This window comes from Carcharodon carcharias, chromosome 17, assembly GCF_017639515.1.
Source record: "Carcharodon carcharias isolate sCarCar2 chromosome 17, sCarCar2.pri, whole genome shotgun sequence".
NCBI classification, from domain to species: Eukaryota; Metazoa; Chordata; class Chondrichthyes; order Lamniformes; family Lamnidae; genus Carcharodon; species Carcharodon carcharias.
Window position 1 is genome coordinate 6,056,994 of NC_054483.1, and position 22,025 is coordinate 6,079,018.

Below are 22,025 nucleotides of genomic sequence, written 5' to 3' on the forward strand. Positions count from 1 at the left end.
AAGCGGCCAACAGTCAAGAGAAAACGTGGAGCTGGGAGTTTTTGCAATAAAACAAAAATCACATCAGCTACTATATACCCCATACAAGACTGTGGATGATCAACCGTGTAGTAGTGAAGGAGGCAAGCTCAGGAGATCTCAGGTATGATCCCTGCACTTGGTGTCACCTCAGGTGGCCTCCGAACATTGGCAGGGATCACCTTTTTGAGCAGGCGGGCTCCCATTCCTGTACACGCTGGCAGCCAGAGCAGCAAGTAGGCACAGGAAGGGGCAGGCTTGGCAGGAAGGTCACTGAAGGTACCACCAACACACTCTGGAGAGCAACACACAAATGCATCTTGGCCGTCAAACCGATACATACCAACACAGAGAAAGACAAAAACTGGGCAAAGAGGTATAAGAAAAATGTGGCTGTCGCATTCCTTGTAGGGTTTTGAGATAGTAGCCCAGCTCCCCCTGGCCACTCTTCTATCCATTGGTACCAACCAGGGAAATGCGCTCAAGACCTGCTGTGGAACGACTGTCAACAGAAAACCATTACAGCTGGGAGAAGCCACTGTACCAAAAAAGGTCAACTTTCTCTCTCCTTTCCACTCAAACTCCCCGGAACTGCGGCGGACAAGTTCAGCAGTCTGGAATGCAAGCTGTGTACAACCCGGGCCAGAAAAGCTTCACAGCTCACTTCAAACCCAATGAAACTTTTTGAATTTGTTCTTGGAACAAGCTCAGAGACACTTTTACTGCTTGGCTCCAGCGAAACATGCCGAGGCAACAGTGCTTGTGTTTGTACTCCAGTGAGCACTAAGTCAATTGTGTAGGGTAAGAGTGGAGTCACATGTAGACCAGAGTGGGAAAGGGCAGGAGATCTTATCGAAGCTTCAGATCGTGAGGGAACTTGACAGGTTGAGAGAAAGTTTCCTCTTGTGGGAGATACCAGAACTAGGGGACACAGTTTAAAAATAGACATTTAGGACAGAGGTGAGGAGAATTTTTTTCTCCAAGGGTCATTATTCTGTGGAATTCTCTTCCCCAGCGAGCAGTGGAGGCTGGGTCATTGAATCTTTTTAAGGTTGAGTTGGATAGATTCTTGACTAACAAGGGAGTAAAAGGTTATCAGGGATAGACAAGAAAGTGGAGTTGGGACCACAGTCAGGTCAGCCATGGTCTTATCAAATGGCCTATTTCTGATCCTAACTCATATGTTCAAATGTTTGCATATCTGCATCTCTGTTTCACCAGTGGGTGTTCCATTGGCTTTTGACCAGGGTCAAAAGTTGATAAGGTGGTTAAGGCGGCCCATGGGTTTTGTGGGTTTATAAATAATAGAATAAATCCTGCTAGAGCTTTAAATCACCAGTTCAACCTCAGCTGGAGTATCATGGGCAATCCTGGGCCCCACACTTTAGAAAAGATGTAATGACCTTAGAGAGGATACAGAGGAGGTTTACCAGGATGTTCCCAGGGATGAGGGACTTCAGTTCTCAGCAGAGTTTGGGAGAGTTAGAACTGTTCTTCTTGGAACAGAGAATGTTAAGAGGCAACTGAATAGAGGTCTTCAAGGTGAGAGGTTTCAATAGAGCAGATATAAAAGAGAAAAATTATTCCCTCTGGTGAGTGGGTCAATCACCAGGGGCCAAAGATTTAAAATCATTGGATTAAGATCGAGAGGGGAGATGAATAGAAATGTTTTCACTCAAAATTGTCAGAGTTCTGGAATGTTCTACCTGAAAAGGCGGTGGAAGCCAATTCCGCAAACAATTTGGAGAGAGTGCTGGACAGGTGCTTGAGGTTGAGGAACTCGCAGGGTAAAGACAAAAAGCAGTGGGGGGGGGGGGGGGAAGAAAAAGAGTGCAGGACCGAGCACAACTGCTCTTCCAAAGAGGCAGCATAGACATGAAGGGTCAAATGGTCTCCTTTTGTGCTCCAAATTTCTACAACCAGTGGATCATGTTACTGACCACTTGAGTGAAAAATCAATCGGCAGAAACATTTCCTGGTGCCCATGTTCCTGTTTCTCACATACAGGCAGCACTTGCAAGAGTTGGCTTCAGGTCTGTGACTGGCTGGTCTCTTGGCCTGTAATGTTTGTCAATCAAGACAGGTGAACATGAACTGCAGATTTATTGTACTGTATTGTCCAAAGGTAGAAACTGGCTTTGTTTCACCTGGTTAGAGTCAGATTGCATGACAACACATTGGGAGTATATAGCATGTAGGTGGAGGAGGGGGCAGAGTGACAGGTAATGGCAGTAAAACCTCCCCACGCATAACCAACTGCATAACTGGACAGACACAGGCACACAAGACCAACTGAACTAGGAGCAACAGTTAGCGACATGGCCCCAAAAGCCTGCTCCGCCATTCAATACGATTGTGGCCGATCTTCTGCCTCAACTCCACTTTCCTGCTCAATACTCAAATCCCTCAATTTCCCAAGAGGCCAAAAAACTCTGTCCATCCCAGCCTTAAATACGCTCAACAATGGAGTCTGCACAACCCACTGGGGTGGAAAATTCCAAAAAGGGAAGAATTGAGTGAAGAAATTTCTCCTCAGCTCAGTCCTAAATACCCAGCCCCTTATCCTGAGACTGCCCCCACCTATGATTTTGCTTCTGCTGGTCAGGGGATCTCTCGATGTCTACTCTGTCAAGCCCCTGCAGGAATTTGCACATTTCAATGAGATCGCCTCTTATTCTGCTAAACTCCACAGAACATAGGCCCAATTGACTCAGCGTCTCATCCCAGGGGCCAATCCCGTGAACCTTCGCTCTACTGCCTCCAAGGCAAGTATATCCTTCCTTATATGGAGACCAAAACTGTGCACAGTACTCCAGGTGTGGTCTCACCAAAGCCGCATACAACCGTAGGAAGACTTCCTTACTCTTACGCTCCACCTTCCATGCAATAAAGGCCAACATGCCATCAGCCTTCCTAACTGCTTCCAGTCCCTGTATTCCTTGTACCAGTGCACCCATCTCCCTCTGACCGGCAACACTTACACACCTTTTCTGAAAAAGATTCTGCCTTTCTATTCTGCCCTCCAGAGGGAATAACCTCAACACCTCCCCACCCCACCAACTCCCCGACCCCCAATTATACTCCACCCACCATCTTGTGGCCCACAATGCACCATGGGTCAAATGGCAACACTCGGTGCCCCATCGTTCTATGGAGGGCTATTGCAGCATAACATCCTCAACAAGGTGCCAAACCAGGCACCAATCTGCAGTGAATATGGTGCAGCACGCCTCAGTCACAGGGTCAAAACTTCCCCACTAGCACTGCTAGGTCACTCCCTCACAGAAAACCAAACAAAGGTGGATACAGGAAGGAGGCTCCTGGTAATGACATGGCCACCACATTAAAACACAGTAACCCACTGAAACGAGGCTTACTTGGGTTTCACAGCTGCTGTCCTGCTCGACCACACCGAAGTACCCGTGGGTTTCTTCACCTCCTTGGTGTTCTCTTCAAATGGGTTGCCCGATTCTTTCGCCTCAGGAGCTTTGGCCGGTTCTGCTTTTCTGGGGAAGAAGGACATCAAGCCGCCTCTCTTGGTCTCCTCCTTTTTGGTCACCGCCTCGGTTTTAGACACGCTGGGCTTGGGCCCAGGTTGAGCTGTCGCTTCTTCCGCATCCTGGTCATTTTCAAAGGGGTTGAGCGACTTGCTGTCCGCGCCAGAGGCACCGCTGGTTTCAGTCTTTTGCTCCATCCCCTTCTTTCCAGCGCTCGAGGCCGACAAGCCTCCAGGCTTGCTTTCCTTCCCCTCCTTTGGCCCGTCCGATTTTTGGGGATTGGTCAAGTCACTGGTGCCCCCCGACACCCGGGTGTCTGGCACAGCTGCCACTTTGGGCCCCTGCTCACCAGAACCGGTGCCCAATGACGATCGGGAAGGGGAACGCGGGCTGCTGGTCTCGGGCGGGTCTGCAGAGAACCTGCCCGTCAAATCCTCAGCAGAGGTGTAAAACTGGGTGCCGTACAGTGGCTTGGAGTCGGCCCTCGGTTTCACAGGCGCGGCTTGGCTTGGCTCTTTCGTGTAGACGTGGCTGCCGTTAATGCAGAGGTTAGACTGGGACACGGGGTCGCCCTTGGGTTTCAGACCGCCAAACAGCGACAGGGAGTCCTTCCTCATGTTCCCGGCCGAGGCAAAGCTCAGCTGCTTGGTGTCGGCGCTGGCCGCCCTCTTGTGGCTCATCATCTTTGGTACGGACAGGGTCTTGTTGGAGCTTTCCTCTTAAAAAAAAAAATACATTTTTTTTTTAAAAAAAGGGTTGAGCAAGTTAATCTCTCGTCAGTTCATACTTTAGGATAACGGTCTCTCCCTCCAAGCGGATTCACTGATACGCTGAAACATTCCCTGGTGGTCTAAGTGGGGCAGGGCCCTCACTGCCACGAGCTGGGTTGGGTCCCCAGTCTGGGAAACAACTTCTGTTGGGCAAGGGTACCGAGATATCCAAGGTGGATAGACGGAGTAGTCAGGAATGGCGGAACATGCCCAATGGGCTGAATGGCCTCCCCCTGTTCCTCCAGGATTAGGGTGGGGGGGGGGTGGTGGGAAGAGGCACGAGCCCATGTCAGCACCCCTCGGTTCCATAATCTGCTGACACTCACTCACTCTAGATTCATAAACAGAAGCATCCCGGGGGGGGGGGGGGTGGGGCAGGATCCTGAAGGGTACCTGCCCTCCGAACCCAGGCGAGAAGGGTGGGATGCAGAGCAGGGGGGCAATAAAATAAAGCACTTTTCAAAAATAGCGACAGAGCTCCGAGCTCTGCAAAAGTGAACTGGTTTTTTGACGCTAAACAACGGAAGGAGAAAGCAAGAAATAATCACCGGAGTGAAAGATGCTTGTATTTATACAGTACCTTAGGCAGTGAAAGCACCTCAGTGTGGGGTCACGTTCAGTGATTGACACACATGCTCTAGGATTGCCCTCTACACTTAGACTGGTTGGTTTTCACAGCAAGTATAAAAAGATGCCAACAGTGCTCCCTTCCACATGCTGCATTCCAATTACCCAGCATGACCTTTTGCCTGGTAGCCAACAGCACTGGTCATCTACTGGACATCCAAAGCCATGTAACACAAGCCTCTGAATAGCGTTTACAACGTTCGCACAAAGGGATCATCAGCTGCTGCCTCTATCTTGCTCCAGTGAACCAGAGAGTTTGCCTCTCCCGCCCTCAATTACCGGTTACATTCTGTACCGAGACTTGGTGCCAGGGAAGAGCTCGTTTCATCATAATGCTGGTTTAAATGTTTGTGAATCCTTTCACATTACACACGGGTGGGAATGGAAATTCAACTATGTTCCTGGCTGACTGGGGAAGATTAGATAACTGAACCAAGTCGGCGCCATTTGAAACAATCTTCCTCCTGTCAGACTGTGAGGCCATTGTGGCTGTGCTGGCTCTTTCAAAGAATTATCCAGTTAGTCCCTGCTCTCTCACTTTTCTATTCCAATGCTCTCCTGGCCGACCACCCATCCTCCATCCTCCATAAACTGGTGGTCATCTAAAACTCTGCTGCCCGTATCCCGTATGGTGACAATTCCTGTTCGCCCATCACCCAGTGACCACTGAGCTACACCAGTTCCTGGTCCAGCTATGCCTCCATTTAAAAATAAAAAATTCTCATCCTAACATTCAAATACCTCCATGGCCCTCACCCCTCTCCATCTCTGCAACCCACTGGGAATCTCTGCACTTCTCTAATGCCGGCCGCTTGCATGTCCCCAATTCTATTTGCTCCATCAGTGGTAGCTGCACCTATATCTGGGTCCTGGGCTCTAGAATTCCCTCCCGTGACCCCTCTATCCTCTTTCCAAAGGCGCTCAGTCAAAACCTAAGTCTTTGGGGGTCATCTGCAACATATCTGCCAACATGCCTTGGCGTCAAATTGTATTTATACTGCTCCTGTTAGGAGCTTTGGGGATCTTTCAAGGCACGAAAAGGCATAACATAAACACAAGTCATCATCGGAAAGCCAGATACCTTCAGAGTCATGCAGCTGTATTTCAGTGAAGTCTTCGCTGCCGGAGTTCTTGGCTCTCTTTGAGCTTCCAGGTGGAGAGGAGGGAGCAGTGGGTATAACAGACATGGACTGAGAAAGGGACGTTCGGTGCAGGTTGGACTTGGGAAACAACAACTTTAGTTTGGATTTCTTCTTCTTGTCGGGTGTCGCTGCCTCGTCATCGCTGTTGCCCGGGCTGCTGATGCTTGGAACGATGGCGGACGCAGAATCAGAGAAGCCGTCTTTCTTCTTCCCCTTCAGTTTGTCCTTCAGCCTCCCCAGAGTCGATCGGGACTTGTCCTTCATCGACAGGTCAAACATGCTGGCCGTCATGTTGTTGCGCACAAACTGGAAGTCTGCCTCGATTTCCCCTCTTTCCTTCTCCTTCTTTCCAGCCTTTGATTGCAGCTTGTACCACCTTGCGGAGGGGAAAGAAACCCGTGAGAATCAACTCGCCCTGACACACAATCATCAGCGTACACTCTTACCAAGCCTCGGCAATATTTTAGAAACATGGAACAAAAAGAGAGCGAAGGGGCAATAAAGCAGAAGGGTTAGTTAAATGTGGGCTTGATGCGGTTGGCTGAGCAATGTCAATCGGGTCACCAAGAAAACCTCCAACTCTGTTTGGACAATGGGAACTGGTAACATCCCAACCGAACTCATGGAGCCTCAGTTTAATGTCGCTACTGAAGCACTCAGACAGTTCAGCACTCCCTCAGTAGTGGGCTGGAGTGGGCATTGAACCCACAACCTGTGATTCAGTAAAGGAGGCTGCTCCCAACTTGGGAAAACTGGAACAAACACTATTAGCTTTTACCGTGCCACAAAAAAAAAACAAACTTTGTTTAAGGAAAAAGAGGAGAACACTTCGGCACAATAGCGAAAACAGCTCCGGCCATTGACCAACTTGGCCTTCTGCTGTGAAGGCAAATGAAACACTGATGTGGTTTGCCTCAAGAAACAGCTGCTTAAAAATCATCTCCTTGTCCCGCACAGAACTAGCCATCTTTATTCCACTGTGCTCCACTCCCACTCGGTGTTTGAAACGATCGTGGAGCAAAGGCAAATCTGCTGTTCAGTGGGTTTAGCACAGTTGGTTCAGGTGGGAGGGAATACTTACCGTCAACGGGGCAAGACTGTGTGTCATTTAAAGCCAGCCAAGCCTCATAGCACCTTATAGGAAAGCTGCAGCTTGGCAACGATTTATGACTGGAGAATTTACCTCAATAAAAACAAAGACTTCTATTCATATACCACAACCACCGGATATCTCAAAGTGCTTTGCAGCTCCCTTGAAGTGTGGCCACTGCTGCAATGTAGGGCAGGTGGCAGCCAATATGCGCACACTGGCCGACTTTCCTAATTAGGAGACGGTGTAAGATGGCAAATCCTATTAACTCACTTCCATTAATGAAGGTACTGATATTTGGCGGGGGTGGGGAGGGGGGGGTGGTCAGAAGAGAGATTATTTTGCAAGTTATTTAAAAAACATTAATTAGCGCAGACTTTACCCAATAAAATTAGTATTGTAACATTGCTGTGCTACAATTTGCCTCTTAAGGAAAAGCTTTGCCTGATGTGTCTCTCGACGTGTCCACTGCCTTCCCAAGTGAGCTTCTCCATTTCGGTCGGTCACAAGCCAGGGTCTCCCGTGAGTCGGTGGGGATGTTTGACCATCTTCGGGGATGCTTTGAGGACATCCCTAAAGCGCTTCCTCCTGGGACTCTCCTGCAGTGACTGAGTCCCGAGTAGAGCAGTTACCACGGGAGTTTGACGTCTGGCACACGGACAATTCGGGGATGTCAACTGAGGGATAAACATTGGCCAGGACACCAGGGCAAACCCTCTGCTCTCCTTCAAAACAGTGCCATGGGATCCTTTACGTCCTTGGAGGACAGGACCTCAGTTTAACGTCGCATACGAAGGATAGGTTAACTCTCTCAGGTACTGCACTGGCACATCAGCCCAGATTTTTGGGCTCATAACCTGGTGGTGGTGGGGGAGACTTGAAGCCAGAATACGAGACTTGGTGCTATCCACTGAGCCGCAGCTGATACAGACAGCATGCAGCATTGTGAAGAGTATGTGGTAGGGTGTTCCAAGAGAGCGAATGTGGAGGCCAATGTCCAGAGAGACACAGATAAAAGGTCAGAGAGAGAGAGAAAAAGAGAGTCTCACCAAGATAATATCACTCCAGTTATCAGGAGCAACTGGAGATACTGCAGCTCCTTTCATTAGAACAAAGAAAAGTTGTTAAAAGCGTCTGAGGCTTTGAAAGGGTTAAGTAAGGTTAAATTATTCACACTGGTCAGTGAATGGTAGGAGTCCAGAAATTTCAGGGTGACCGCTGCAATGTTAACAGAATCCTTGAGTACGAACAGCTTCCTTTTCATAACCTCACTGAAAGATAAATAAGCACACGGAAAGATCCAAATGGAAGGGGTGTTTCAGGAGGTCAACATAGGCTCGATGGGCCGAAAAGCCTCCTCCTGCACTTCATTTTACCATCTAGCAGGGAGCGTGACTTCCCACAGAAAAGTGCAAGGCTGAGCTGACCACTGTGATTGGTCTCAGAAAGGGAGGTTCAGACTTGCTTTAAGATTCTTCAACCTACATCGACTTACCAATAACATTTCTCCTATTCAAGGTTCGTTTAAATGCGCAGGGAGCAAACAGGGAACCAAAGGAGCTGTACAAATCGCCGTCCAACCCCCTCAGGAATCCGGTCTGGCCTGGTGCTGAGGCACATTCCCAAGATGTTTGCATGTGAATCTGGGCACTATCTGCCTTACCGCTGACAGCCGACACAGCCAGGGCTCCAGCTAATGTCATTCTGATGTCAACCGAGCTTTTTCCACAAGGAGGACAGGAAGGTCCTGGGAGCGTGTCGAGCTGTCCGAGCCCTGGGTGACACTCCAGAACGACACTGGCGTTACCTACGCCTACGATCCACGTCAGCAGGAATGAGCCACAGCTTGAATTTCATTAACGTCAAGCAAACGGAGGGGCGTTTTTCACAAGGCTGTTGCCGGGTGGTTTAAGGCCAGGGCGCTAGTATTTCAACAAGGTGAAGAAAAGCTAAACGTGGCAAGCCCTGTAAATCAAACTGAAACATCGGCCGATTGACTTCTGCCTTCTCTACCGATCCCGTGTGCTTGCAGCTTTCTTGGATTCTGCTTTCAACAGAGACTTGACAGAGACTTTTATTGCAGCACCGTGCCAACCTCATTCCACACAGTGGTATCACCAGAAACCAAACCCTCCTTTATTGCTCAGTTCAATAGAAACCCAAACCAAAAAGTGGGGAGCAAAGCACCGCCTTATTAACAAAAAAGAGATGATGATGATATCACACACAAACCAATCAGCTCCTAGCCTGGGCATGGGAACAACAGCAAGCCATTCAGCCCCTCGAACCCATCCCTCCATTCAATGACATCATGGCCAATGCCCAGCTTAACTCCATCTACCCACCTTGCTTTCATAGCCCTTCGTGCCCTTCCCCAGCAAAAAAAAAATCTAAGAAACACGGGGCTTTGAGTTTTCAATTCCTCCCCCCCCCCCCAACCCCCCCTCCAAGCCTCAACATCTTTTTTGGGGGAAAATAGCACTCCAGATTTCCACTACCCTTTGTGTGTGACGAAGTGCATCCTGACATCACCCCTGACTGGCGTGGCTCAAATCTTAAGGTTCAGGCCCCTTGTTCTGGACTTGGTCCCTCCACTCTACAAGAAAAAATACTCTCTCTCTCTCTCTCTCTCTCTCTCTACCGACCCTGTCAATTCCATTAATCATTTTAAACATCTCAGGTTAGATCAATAAGGGAAAACAGTTTGTTCTGTGGAAGGGTCATGAGGACTCGAAACGTCAACTCTTTTCTTCTCCGCCAATGCTGCCAGACCTGCTGAGTTTTTCCAGGTAATTCTGTTTTTGTTAGGGAAAACAGACCTCAATTCTCATAATTTAACCCTTCAAGCCCCGCTATCATTCTAGCGAATCGGCACCAAAACCACTCCAAGCTATACTTCAAAGAACCACAGAAGCTTACTGTCCAGAAGAAGGTCATTCAGCCCATCATGCCTGTGCTGGCTCTTTGAAAAGATCACTCACGCTTTTTGTCTGTAACCCTGTAAGTTCCCTGTCCTCAACTATCTGTCCCCCTTTTCAAATTATTTATGGAACCAGCTTCCACCATCTTTTCAGGCAGAACATTCCAGATCCTGACAACTCAAGTGAAACATTTTTCCTCATCTTCCCTTCAGGTCAGATCTTTTGTCAGTGATTCTGGTTAACTCGAAGGCCTCTGCTTACATGTCACAGATCAGTGCTCGCTGCCTTCAATTTCTTCAGCTTCTGACTACCCAAAGCCTGTCCATCATCTACAAGGCACAAGTCAGGAGTGTGATGGAATACTCCCCACTTGCCTGGATGAGTGCAGCTCCAATAACACAAGAAGCTCAACACCATCCAGGACAAAGCAGCCCGTTTGACTGATACCCCATCCACCACCTTCAACATTCACTCCCTCCACCACTTACACAGTAGCAGCAGTGTTTGTACCATCTACAAGATGCACTGCAGCAACTCACCAAGGCTCCTTAGACAGCACCTTCCAAACCCACGACCTCTACCACCTAGAAGGACAAGGGCAGCAGATAGATGGGAACACCACCACCTGGAAGTTCCCCTCCAAGCCACTCACCATCCTGACTTGGAAACATATCACCGTTCCTTCGCTGTCGCTGGGTCAAAATCCTGGAACTCCCTCCCTAACAGCACTGTGGGTGTACCTACACCGCATGGACTGCAGCAATTCAAGAAGGCAGCTCAGCATCACCTTCTCAAGGAGCAATTAGGCCTAGCCAGCAACGCTCTTGTCCCATGAACAAATTCAAAAATGAAAGATCAGCAAAGTTAAGAGCTGGCAGGTGTAATTCAGTAGCCATATCATTTTGAAGAGTAAACTGTGCATACCTGCTCCTGCGCCCAGATCAGCCTCTGCTACACCTCGATAACAAGAGGACATAGAAGGGAAGTATCGAGCTCATTCAAGAGGTGGCAAAGGTGCATCCAGCATCGCTGGAGGGCTTGTCGTGCCTCTGGCTTTAGTGCAGGATTTCGACTCTCAATTCTACGTACACAATGGCAACCTTTTCCCTCTCCCTCGAAGTGATTCAGGTCATATGTGTTGATCAGCAAACAACCTTTTGAAGAACGTGCAGTGCTTACAGTACAAACTGAGTCACTTGCACTGAAGGTAGCAGCTGGTTCCAAAACAAATCAAACTTCAAACTTCCTCCTAACTAGGATTTGTAGTTTTAATCAAAGCACAGGAGGCACTCGGTTACCATGAATGCACCCCCACCACCACCACTACACCCGCCCCTACAACCTCCCCAGTGGTGCAGCCAGCAAGCTAACATGGCACAGGTCAACCCAATGCAGAGGGGGGTCAAAGAGTAACACCAAAAAGTCAAGAAAGACTTGCATTTCCATAGCGCCTTTCGTGACCACCAGACATCTCAAAGTGCTTTACAGCCAGAGCACTTTTTGGAAGTGCAGCCAGTGTTGCAACAGAACAGCCAACTTGCACACATACTCCCAGAAACAGCAGTGTAATAATGAATAGATAAATCTCTTTTCACAGTGTTGGCCGAGGGATCAATATTGGCCAGGACAGCGGGGAGAGCTCACCCCGCCCCCAGCGAACCTTTACATCCACCAGAGGGGGGCAGACAGGGCCACATTTTAACGTTTCACCCAAAAGACGACACCTCCAACAGTGCAGCACCCCCTCAGTGCTGCACTAGGGAGCGTCAGTCTGGGGGTGGGTGGGGGGGGGGTGGTGGGGTGTTCATAACATGATCAAACAGGTCAAGTATCAAAAACAGGAAATGCTGGAAAAACACAGCACCCGTGGCGAGAGATACTGAGTTAACGTTCCAACTCTGTACGGCCCTTCTTCAGGGCTAAAGAGATGCAGAAATGTGACGAAATTTAAGGGGGAAGGGGTGGAGCAGGTGAAACCCGGGTATCAACCTGAAAATCCTTGGAACACACGCCAATGGGAGGCGGTAAGAGCTGGAGAGATTCCTGGTCAGCCATGTGACGGAAAGAACGTTGGAGCCTCTCCCAGCACTGTCCCTAGCCCCAGACTACAACAGTCATGGAAAAAAGTGTGTGTTGCCACAGCAACTTTGGCACCCACCAGCTAGTCGGCTCAATTGGCTGGCACGGATCAGATTGGCGCCGCCAGCATGGGGGGGGGCGGTCCAGCAGTGAGGGGATTGGGGGCCTGCCTCCTGACTCTACCCGCAGTGGAGGTCGCGGCGCTGTGGGTCAGACCTGCCTTCGAGAAAGAGAACTCAAGACGACGACAACAGGACTACTGGTTAGTGTGGTAGGACGAAAGTCTGCCGTTGGAGGATTGGCAACCATCGTGCAACATCCACACACAGCCCCAGCTCACTGACAACGCCGCACTGTAGCTCGCTGGGGTTCCCAGGCCACTGACATGTCCTGTGACTGGGACCCTTGTCAGGTTGGGGTTTTGGGGGGTGGGGGGGTAACTGCAAAGGTAATATGGGAGAGACCTGCTACGCTGGGAAAAAAATGTTGCTCACACTCACCCAAAAAAAGGGCATCTTGACTGCACGTGCAGAAACAGCTAGAGGTAATATCTTGCTCACGGGCACCGCAAACAGCTACTCCTCCCAACCGCTGCCTGAACGGTGGACGAGGGTGGCTAGTTGAGTTAACAAGTTAACGAGACAACCCTTTCAGGATGTGAGAGAGGTTGCTGTCGCCCTGTGGGGCTGCAGGTTTGACAGCTCTGCCCAGAGCTTGCTCACTTTAACGCAAAATATTTTAAAGTGCCCTCAACACAGTCCCATTTTGGGGGGGGGGGAAGACCTATTTGAGGCAAGACAGGCAAGAAAAGGAGGCTCCCCCCTGTAGCGAACTCGCAACAGGAGGAGCTCCGATAGGTCCGGGTCGATCACGCTTTTAAAAGCGGGATTAGTGGCTATTCAGGATCAGGAGCATCTCTGCCATTTGCTTCCCAGTGGCAATAACTCAGTGTAACCACTGGTCCCATCTCTCTCTCTCTCCAGCATGCAGAGATGCTGCCTCGCTCTCCAGACAGGCTTGAGTACCAAAGATAATTTGCTTTGGGTGGGTAAAGCACAACAACTGGAGTCTGTACAACACCTTGAACCAGCAGTAAAAACATCCAAATTTTTTTTTTTTTAAAAAAAGGTGCGCAATTAGACAAAATATGACACTCAGCCAAAATAAGGAAGCATTTCAACAAGAGAACAGACACTCACTCAGAGGGGTAGGTTTTAAAGGAATGAAAGGTGGAGAGATTCCGTTCAGACAGGATAAGCCCAGCGTGGAAAGCCCCAAGGCTAAAAATCACAGTCGGGCCTTCAGACTGGTTCGGTTCTGCACGAGGCCTCATTAACACAGAGTACACGATGTGGCTTAAACCCACCCCGGAAGTGAAAAGGGGCTGCAACCGAACGCCTACAGCACCTACCAGTGTTCCCAGAATTCACTGGGTGTGTGTGAGACAACACCAATACTAATCGACTCCATTCAAATGCCACACTCAAAATACACAGTCAACTGTGCCATGAGCATGAAGACTTTAACTGCTGTAGCGCCTTGCTCCACCTCAAGACATCTCAAAGCACTTTTACAGCCAATGAAGTGTAGTCATTGTCGTAATGAGAAAAGCAGCAGCCAATTTGCGCATAGCAAGCTCCCACAAACTGCAGTATGACAATGACCCAATAATCCATTTTTGTGATGCTGGTTGAAGGATGAAGATTGGCCAGGACACCGGTGAAAGCTCCTCTTTGAAATAGTGCCATGGGATATTTTCACTTTCAAAAGAGGACAGATAGGGCCTGGGTTTAACACCTCATCTGAACAGGTGCTTCTGACAGCGCAGCACTCCCCCATTTCCCCCAAGCGTTCAGTCCTGTCCATTTGCAAGAGCGCAGTGCTCCTTTGGCACTGCCCCCCTTGCAACAGTGCCCTTAGCACAACCTTTTTTGTACATTGTGATCAAACTCTTTGACCTTTATAAAAGGTGACCAATAATGAGAATAGCTTTATGGGTAATATCAATAAAGCTCTCGCTGTTGACCCGGGCATTTTAGTTCCTGGATTTAAATTCTGAGGAATTCATAAGCAGCTTAATTATCTTTGTTCAAACTTTCAACATTATTTCTTGTAAAGCCGCTCCATTTTCTTTGCCCACCAGCCCTCCAGCCTCCCTTCCCGGTGAAAATGGGACACAGTTACCATTTCAAACAGGATCTCCTTTTGTTGCTTGACACTTGGCACTTTGTTGATCTTTTTCAGGTACAGCTCAGGGTTCGTGGACTGAACAGCAGATGAAACCGAGCTGCTTCATTACGTGTGTTGTTTGGTATGCGAGCCTCCTATTCACCAGCTCCTGACTCTGATTCTGTATTTGTTTACACAGCAAGGCTTCACACTGTTTTCCACTGTGCAAACAGGGAGGTAGCTGAAGCACAGAATGGGAAGGCTGCCAAATACACAAATGATTTTGTTATGAGAGTCAGGAAGAATTCCTCTAATGGACTTAGTAGATTGTTCCAAGCTTGCACAAGCCCGATGTGGCCTTGCCTCTCTTCCCCTTTCCTATCTGTCTCATTTCTTCCCTTGCTTGCCTTCCCCTCCACCCCCCCCGCCCGGCTTCCAGCACAGACGCAATCAGTTTGCTTTGCTGACAATGGCCGAGGGTACAATGTGCACGAGGCCAGCAATGACAAGATAGCCGGAACTATACAAAGACAGCTCATAAGGGAAGGAAGCAGCTCACTGCGCACACTGCTCAAAACCAAATTGCTACTCATTCCTCAACTGATGAGCTTTTAGGTTTTTTCCCCCCGTGATACACCCCCTTCTTCTCGGTTTGACAACTAAACAGAGATAAAGTACTCAGAAATCCATAGAAATTACAGCACAGGAACAGGCCATTCAGCCTGACTGCTCTCTGCCGGTGTTTATGCTTCACACGAGTCTCCTCCCACCCTAACGACCCATTCTTTTATTCCTCTCTCCCTCATGTACTTACCCAGCTGTCCCTTAAATGTATTGCGAGATTTACCTCAACCACTCCCTGTGGTAACGAGTTCCACATTGTCAACACGCTCTGGGTTTCTCCTGAATCCCTTATTAGATTTAGTATAGTGACTATTTTAATACTCATGGACCCTGGCAATGGACTCCACACAATATCGTTCAGACTAACAATTGTGAAGGCCTCCCTCAGGTCAGGTTAAATGGGCTGGACAAAAAAATATTGCAGGGACTTCTGATGACACTCATCATAATAGGAGAATGTGTGTTGCAATTGGCATTCATATCATATAAAAATACTGGCTCGCAATCAAGGCCAGGTTTCAAAGTGGCCTAAACATTGATACAATTCCATCCCAATGTCTCGGCCAAGTACGAATGTAAACATTGGAATGTAGACAGAGCTTGAACCTCTCCCAATGTGCGTGCATTCCAACAGAGTGACTTCACCTCTTTGTCCAGTTAGGCTCAGGTCCATCACAGCACGTCAACTGGGTTGAACAGAGATTGCAGGTCAAGCCTAGGCCTTTATTTGATCCAGGGAACCCTGTGCAGTGTGCTATCCAATGTGCTATTGGCAGAGCCAAGTTACTGAAGCATTAAATCCCCCCCCCCTTCCAAGCTCCAGACTCCCTGCCCCTCGGCACAGCAACTCCTGAAGGCGTCCCCTGCATGAAATCTCTCTGCCTTAAACACGTGATCCTTGCCCCCGACTGAAGCAAAAGGGATCTGATCTGAACCCAGCCAGCGCTTTACTCCCGTTGCCAAGTTGCACACAACCCCCATTCCTTCAGAGTCTTCCAGGGGATTTGGAGATGCCCCTGGCGCAACCAGCATTTATGGCCCAATCCTAACTGCCTGGAGAAGGTGACAGCGGCTGCCTTCTCGATATTAGTGGCTTGCTCGGCCATCTCAGAGGGCAGTTAAGAGTCAACTATGTGTGGCGTGGAGCCATATACAGGCCAGACCAGGTAAGGATGGCAGATTTCCCTCCCTAAAAGCCCTTTATAAAGCAGCTGGAATTTTATGACAGCTCTATCGTTGCATGATTGCCAATATTGATACCAGCTTTACATTCCAGGCTTATTTATTTAATTGAATTTAAATTCCCCAGCTGCTGCGGTGGGATTTGAACTCATGTCTCTGGTCATTAGCTCATGGCCTCTGGGTTACTAATCCAATAGTTTGATTAATGCAAAAGGAGGATCCCCCCTACTTGTTAAAAGCAAACTCAAATTTTCGCTGGTTGTATCCCGGGGGGGGGGAGCGGTACCAGGAGGTATCACTCCTCTCTGAGAGGGCAAGGCTGGAATCAGTATGGAACCTGCACCGAGGAAGGCCATCCTTGATAGATGATAAAGGGTGTCTTTCTGCTCAGGCAGAAGCTTAAGATTCAACGCAACTCTGCAATTAAAAGTGGGAGTTCTTTCGATCTGCTGGCCATCATCGCTTGCTCAAAACCAGCAAGTATTGATCAGCTGGTCTATCCCTGTATTCTGCCCTCCGCAAAGTCATCAAAAGCTCTGCTGCCCCTGCCTTAACTCACACCAAGTCCTGTTCCCCCATCATCCCCTGTGCTCACTGACCTACACTGGCTCCCGGTCAAGCAGTGCCTTGGTTCTCAAATTCCCAATCTGGTTTTCAAATCCCTCTGTGGCTTGCGTCCCTCCCTACCTCCAACCCCCTCCAGCCCGGCTACCCTTCGAGATCTCTGCACCCCCTCTCATTCTGCCCTCTGGCACATCCTCAATTCGAGCTCCACTACTAGCGGCCGTGCCTTCAGCTGCCTGGGCCCCAAGCTCTGGGGTTCCCTTCCAACACCTCTCCCTACCTCACTTTCCTCCTTCAAGACTCTCCTAAGAACCGACCTCTTGAGCCAAGATTTCGGTTAATCTGACCTAATCACTCCTGATGTTCTGTTACGTTTTGTGATGCACCTGCAAAGCATCTCAGGATGTTTTAGTTCATTAAAAGGTGCTGGAGAAATATGAATTGCTTTTGTCACCATTTGATCTGCTGTTTGGCAGACTTTGTTGGGTGTCGCGTTGACATAAGCAACTACTTCAAAGTGAAGTAATTACTTCTGAAGTCTTTTTGAGCTCTCTGGACAAAAGGGAAAAGGCGCAATACAAGTAAGTTGCTATTCACGCTGCAGAGAAACTTTGCATCAGTTCACGTAACAATGCATATTGTGCATGCTGTGCTAATTATAAATCCCAGCTTGTCTCTCTCTCTTTTGGGGAGGTTCCTATGTACACTTTCTAGCAAACGCACAATTAACACAACATGGAAATGTGTCCACGACAAAAACAGCCAGCCCATACTCATCCCCGTCCACAGTGAGTGCAGGAACCTTGGTGCAACACTCTGCAAAAAAACACTGTTGTTAAAACTCCGCAGAACTAAAGATGTGCGCTGAACAAATGCCCTTTTTCTTTCTCAAGCTTCCTCCAACGCGTCCTGACAATATTCATAGATGCTAAACAGCCTCATGTAGAAAACACTGTCCTCCACGCTTTCTGGGAGGACATTTATCTACAATGTACATTAATTTCTGGGTGAGCAGAAACCTCCTCCAACTAACTAGTGGGAGACTGAAGCTACTGTCTTCAATCCTCTTCATAAACTTCATTCCTTAATCTCCAGCTCCATCCCTCTCCCTGGCAACAGTCCAAGACCAAGCCCAACTGGCGTCACATTTCTTCTGACCTCATATCTGCACCATCAGTAAGACTGCCTATCGCCACCTTTGTAACGTCGCCCCGACTTCATCCCTGCTACAATTCATCTGTTGCTGAAACACTCATCCCTGCCCTCATTACCTCTGGGCCTGACGATTCCAACACTCTCCTGGCTGGTGTCCCACGCTCTACCCTCCGTAAACTTGAGCTCATCCAAAACTCTGCCCCCTGTGTCTTAACTCACACCAAGTCCCATTCTCCTAACCCCCCGTGCTCGCTGACCTACACCGGCTCCCAGTCAAGCAACGTCTTAACTTTTAAAATTCTCATCCTTGTTTTCGAATCCCTCCAGGGATTCACTCCCTCTCTATCTCTGTAATCTCCTCCAGCCCCCACAACCCTCTGAGATCTCTGCGCTCCACTAATTCCGGCCTCTTGAACGTCCCCCGATTTTAATCTCTCCACCATTGGTGGCCGTGCCTTCAGCTGCCTGGGCCCCAAGCTCTGGAATTCCCTCTCTACATCTCTCTTTCCACCTACAAAGATGCTCCTTGAAACCAAATCCTTTGACCAAGCTTTTGGCCATCTGCCCTAATGTCTCTTTACATGAGTCGGTGTCATATTTTGCTTTACAGTGCTCCTGAGGAGTGTCTGGGGATGGTTCACTAAGTTATAGGTGCTATACAAATGCAAGATGTTGTTGTACTCTGTTTATTTGTAATAGTACGTCAGAAATGTGCACCCATTGAAGCTTTTTCAACAGCACCTTCAAATAGATCAGAGCACCTCATCTTCCGATTAGGCACTTTACAGACTTCCTGACTTAACACCGAGTTCAAAACTTCAGATCATGAACTCTCTCCTCCATCCCTACCCCCTTTCCGATGCCTCTTTTTCCAATAATTTATAATTTTAAAAAATATTTGTTTTTCTTTTCCCACCTATTTTTAAAATGTATTTCGATCTATTGTCTTATCTCCACCTTTTAGCCCGTTTCGAGCCCCCCACCCCCAAACTAGGGCTATCTGCCACTTGCTCGCCCAGTTTTCTACCCTTAATGTCCCCATTAGCACATTCCTTAGATAATATCACCACCGTCAACACCCCTTTGTCCTTTTGTCTGTGACATCTTTGGCAATGCCTTCTTTGCCTCCACCTATCACTGGCCCTCTATCCAACTCTACCTGTCCCACCCCCCATCAACCAGCTTATATTTCATCTCATTTCTATTTCTCCTTAGTTCTGATGAAGAGTCATACGGACTCGAAACGTTAACTGTGTTCCTCTCCGCAGTTGCTGTCAGACCTGCTGAGTTTTTCCAGCTATTTTTGTTTCAAATAAATCAATTCTGTTATTAAGTCTCCTTAAGACTCCCCCCCAACACCCACTGCCAAAAAAAAAAGTTCTTGTTCAGATAAATCAGCAGGCTTAACATCTCCGAGAGCACTGTGCACACTCTCAAGGCAGAACAATCTTCTATAAACAGAGTCCGTGCATCTATTCCCCTCGCCTGCTCAACACTATTGGGTGTCTTAAACCACCAGCCTTGTGCAAAGGCCCTCCATTTAGAGAGAGAAAAAAAAAATAGGTCAAACAACATTTGTGCAGCCTCTCCGATCACGTGTCCTTCAGAGAAGGAAGTGACCAGAACTGGGTGAAGTATTCCTAAAAATAACGGTGTGTAAATGAGAGCAATTCGCAGCTTCCTGTATTAAATGTACATTTATTTTCTTTGATGCAACTAGGAGCTGCATTCTGGAGACCAGCAAAGGGTTCTGCAAACGTGGCTTTCCAAATCAACTCAAAAGATGTGAAACTTTCACCTTGCAGGATTTCGAGTAGATCATGATTTCTCACAGCTTTTTTTTTTAAAAAGAGATATATAAAATTAGTTTGCACAGCACAGTTGGAGCTGCTGAGCTCTGCTTGTGCAAGATCTAACTGGCACTCCCATGTCAAAGCAAGAATCTGTAAATTGCATCCACCAGTTGAAAACATTTCACTGGGATGTGTGTTCGGACAGAAGAATGCACTGCACAGAATATCTTACAGGGAGGCGACTGTTATATTTACTACAGCTTAGCATACCCCAATATCACACCGATCTGAGGCAACATATGTACAGAGCTCACTCAGTCCCAAGTATCATCCTTTCTCTCCCAACCGCGAGGGAGGTTTAGTGCTCAAGGGTGGAATAATTTGGGCACCTAAAGTTAGGAGATCTCACTCCCAGCGAGAGCCCACAAGCACATTAAAAGACCTCCACAATTTCCCATCCACTTAAATGCAGGAGCAAAACTTAAAATGCACTCTCTGAAGCTGGGCTCCCAGAGCTCCCCCCACCACGTTCACAGGCATTTTTGAAACTGCCCCGCAAAGGTTTGAAAACTCTTGGTGGATAAGCATCCCCCGCAAGTAGCCGAGACCCAAACTCTGTTGAGCAATTTAGGATACGCCAGCTGACATGGGGTCTGAATCACTTGCAAATCAGGCCAGGGCGCACAAGGCCACGTTGGCACAGTTTCTGTGGTGTGCCCGCCAGGAACTGACACTGTTCACTGCTCCAGCCCTCTGCAGCTACTAAAAGCCTCACAGGCCTCCACCCACCCAGCCCCCCCCCCGCCCAGACTCACAAACAGGCCCTTGGGCACAGACTGGCATGAAACTTGTGCCAGCTGGTCTAGGGCCATTCTCATCAGGGACAGGAGCAATCTAGTAACATCTACTGAAAAGCAATTTTGTACTTCCTTTTTGCCAAAATCAGAATCAATTAAATTTACACCAGGGACAAAAATAAAAGGCTTTGGTGTCAAACGCTTGTGGGGAAAACAAAGCGCAAGAGCTCCAGAGCGTGCAGCAGGCTTTTAGTCGTCATTAAACAAGTCACAGAAAATAAGCGACTTACCCCGCTTTGTTCCTGGTCTTACTTTCGTACAGCTCACTCAGGTTGATGGTCACCTGCCCCAGGAACTTGTCCAGCCCCACCAGGGCCCGGTGCATGACAATGAGGTAGAGGGTGCTCTTCTCCGCGTTGCCCGAATGGAGCACGGGCAGCTCGAACTCCGCCTCCTCCCGCCACAGCGGAGCGCCGCTCTTCTCCGCCACCGAGCTCGAGTACTTCTCTTTGCCCAGCTGCATGATGGCATAGGCGTCATTGGTGCCATTCTTACCCTTGCTCCGCAGCCCCCTGGCCTGGATCACCACCACCTTGACATGGGTTGGGTACCACTTCTGGCTCTGCGCCAACAAAGACATGCTGGCTCCCCCCGGGGCAAAAAAAAAACTGCAGCACAGACAAAAAAAAAATTTAGAATTATGAGCAAGTTTTTAAAAAAAAAACACTTTTTAAGAATTATTTGAGCCCCCAAATTTTGGAATGAGACCTCCCAAAAAAAAATAACGTTTTTAAGAATGGTTCGAGACCCAAAGACACATTTCAGAATTGTCACCCAGACAGACAAAGATAATATTTTAGGCACAAAAAAAAAGGAATTATTTGAAGACACTAAAGAAATTTAAAACTGAAACCAAAAATCGAGAGTCACAAACAAGACACACACAAAAAACACATTTTCAGAATCAGGATTAAAAAATTTTTGAATTAAAAGCCCCAAAAGGATGAGAATGAAGTTGATTTTTTTTTAAAAAAAAAATAAAAAACAGTTGCTTGCCTCAGGGAGAGAAAAATAGTTTTTTGCAGAATGAACAAAAAGAATCTAGAGCAAAAAAAAGTTAGAACTTAAAAAGTTAACAATATTGAACCGAGTCGAGATAAAACTTTTTTTTTTAAAGAAATAAGATAAAATTGGACCCCCCCCCCCAACCAAAACAAAAAATGTGGAATTATTTAAGCCCAAAAAAAAAGTTGTAGTTATTGGAGAAAGCAGAAAACTATTCCAGCACCGACGTGAGTAAAGCCAAAATGTACCAAGCGCCTGGCAACAAGGTGTTCAGTTAGTTTAAGCTGGACACAGCCCCCAAGTCAGCGCCCTTTCCACCAGCTCCCCACAGAGCAACCGCCGTCCTTCAGTCTTTAACAGGAGCTTCGCTGCTTTTTTGGGCGAGAAGAGCGCCCAAACCGGGCCGGCCCCTCACTGACCTGCCCTGCACTGACCTGCCCGGCCGGAGCCGCTCCGCTCGGTCGCTATCGCTTTACTCGCTACCGCCGCTGCCACTGCTACTTCCCACCTCGCTACATTGAATCCACCTGAC

General features: G+C 48.3%; 1 protein-coding gene across 4 annotated transcripts in view; it reads right to left on the reverse strand.

Moving 5' to 3' along the window:
- The window catches only part of LOC121289814 (rab11 family-interacting protein 1-like), a 38,132-nt gene that overhangs the window by 12,796 nt on the left and 3,311 nt on the right, over window positions 1-22,025 (reverse strand). Inside the window, exons 1-4 of one of the 4 annotated variants that reach the window (XM_041209674.1) lie at window positions 21,928-22,023; window positions 20,719-21,096; window positions 5,994-6,430; window positions 3,396-4,233 (exon numbers count right to left, since the gene is read on the reverse strand). In XM_041209674.1, coding sequence (XP_041065608.1) covers window positions 3,396-4,233; window positions 5,994-6,430; window positions 20,719-21,068 — 1,625 coding nt within the window. In that variant the 5' untranslated portion in view covers window positions 21,069-21,096; window positions 21,928-22,023. Of the gene's footprint in view, window positions 1-3,395; window positions 4,234-5,993; window positions 6,431-20,718; window positions 21,097-21,912; window positions 22,024-22,025 lie in introns of those variants that run through there. The other 3 variants (XM_041209676.1, XM_041209673.1, XM_041209675.1) reach the window with 3 other exon arrangements.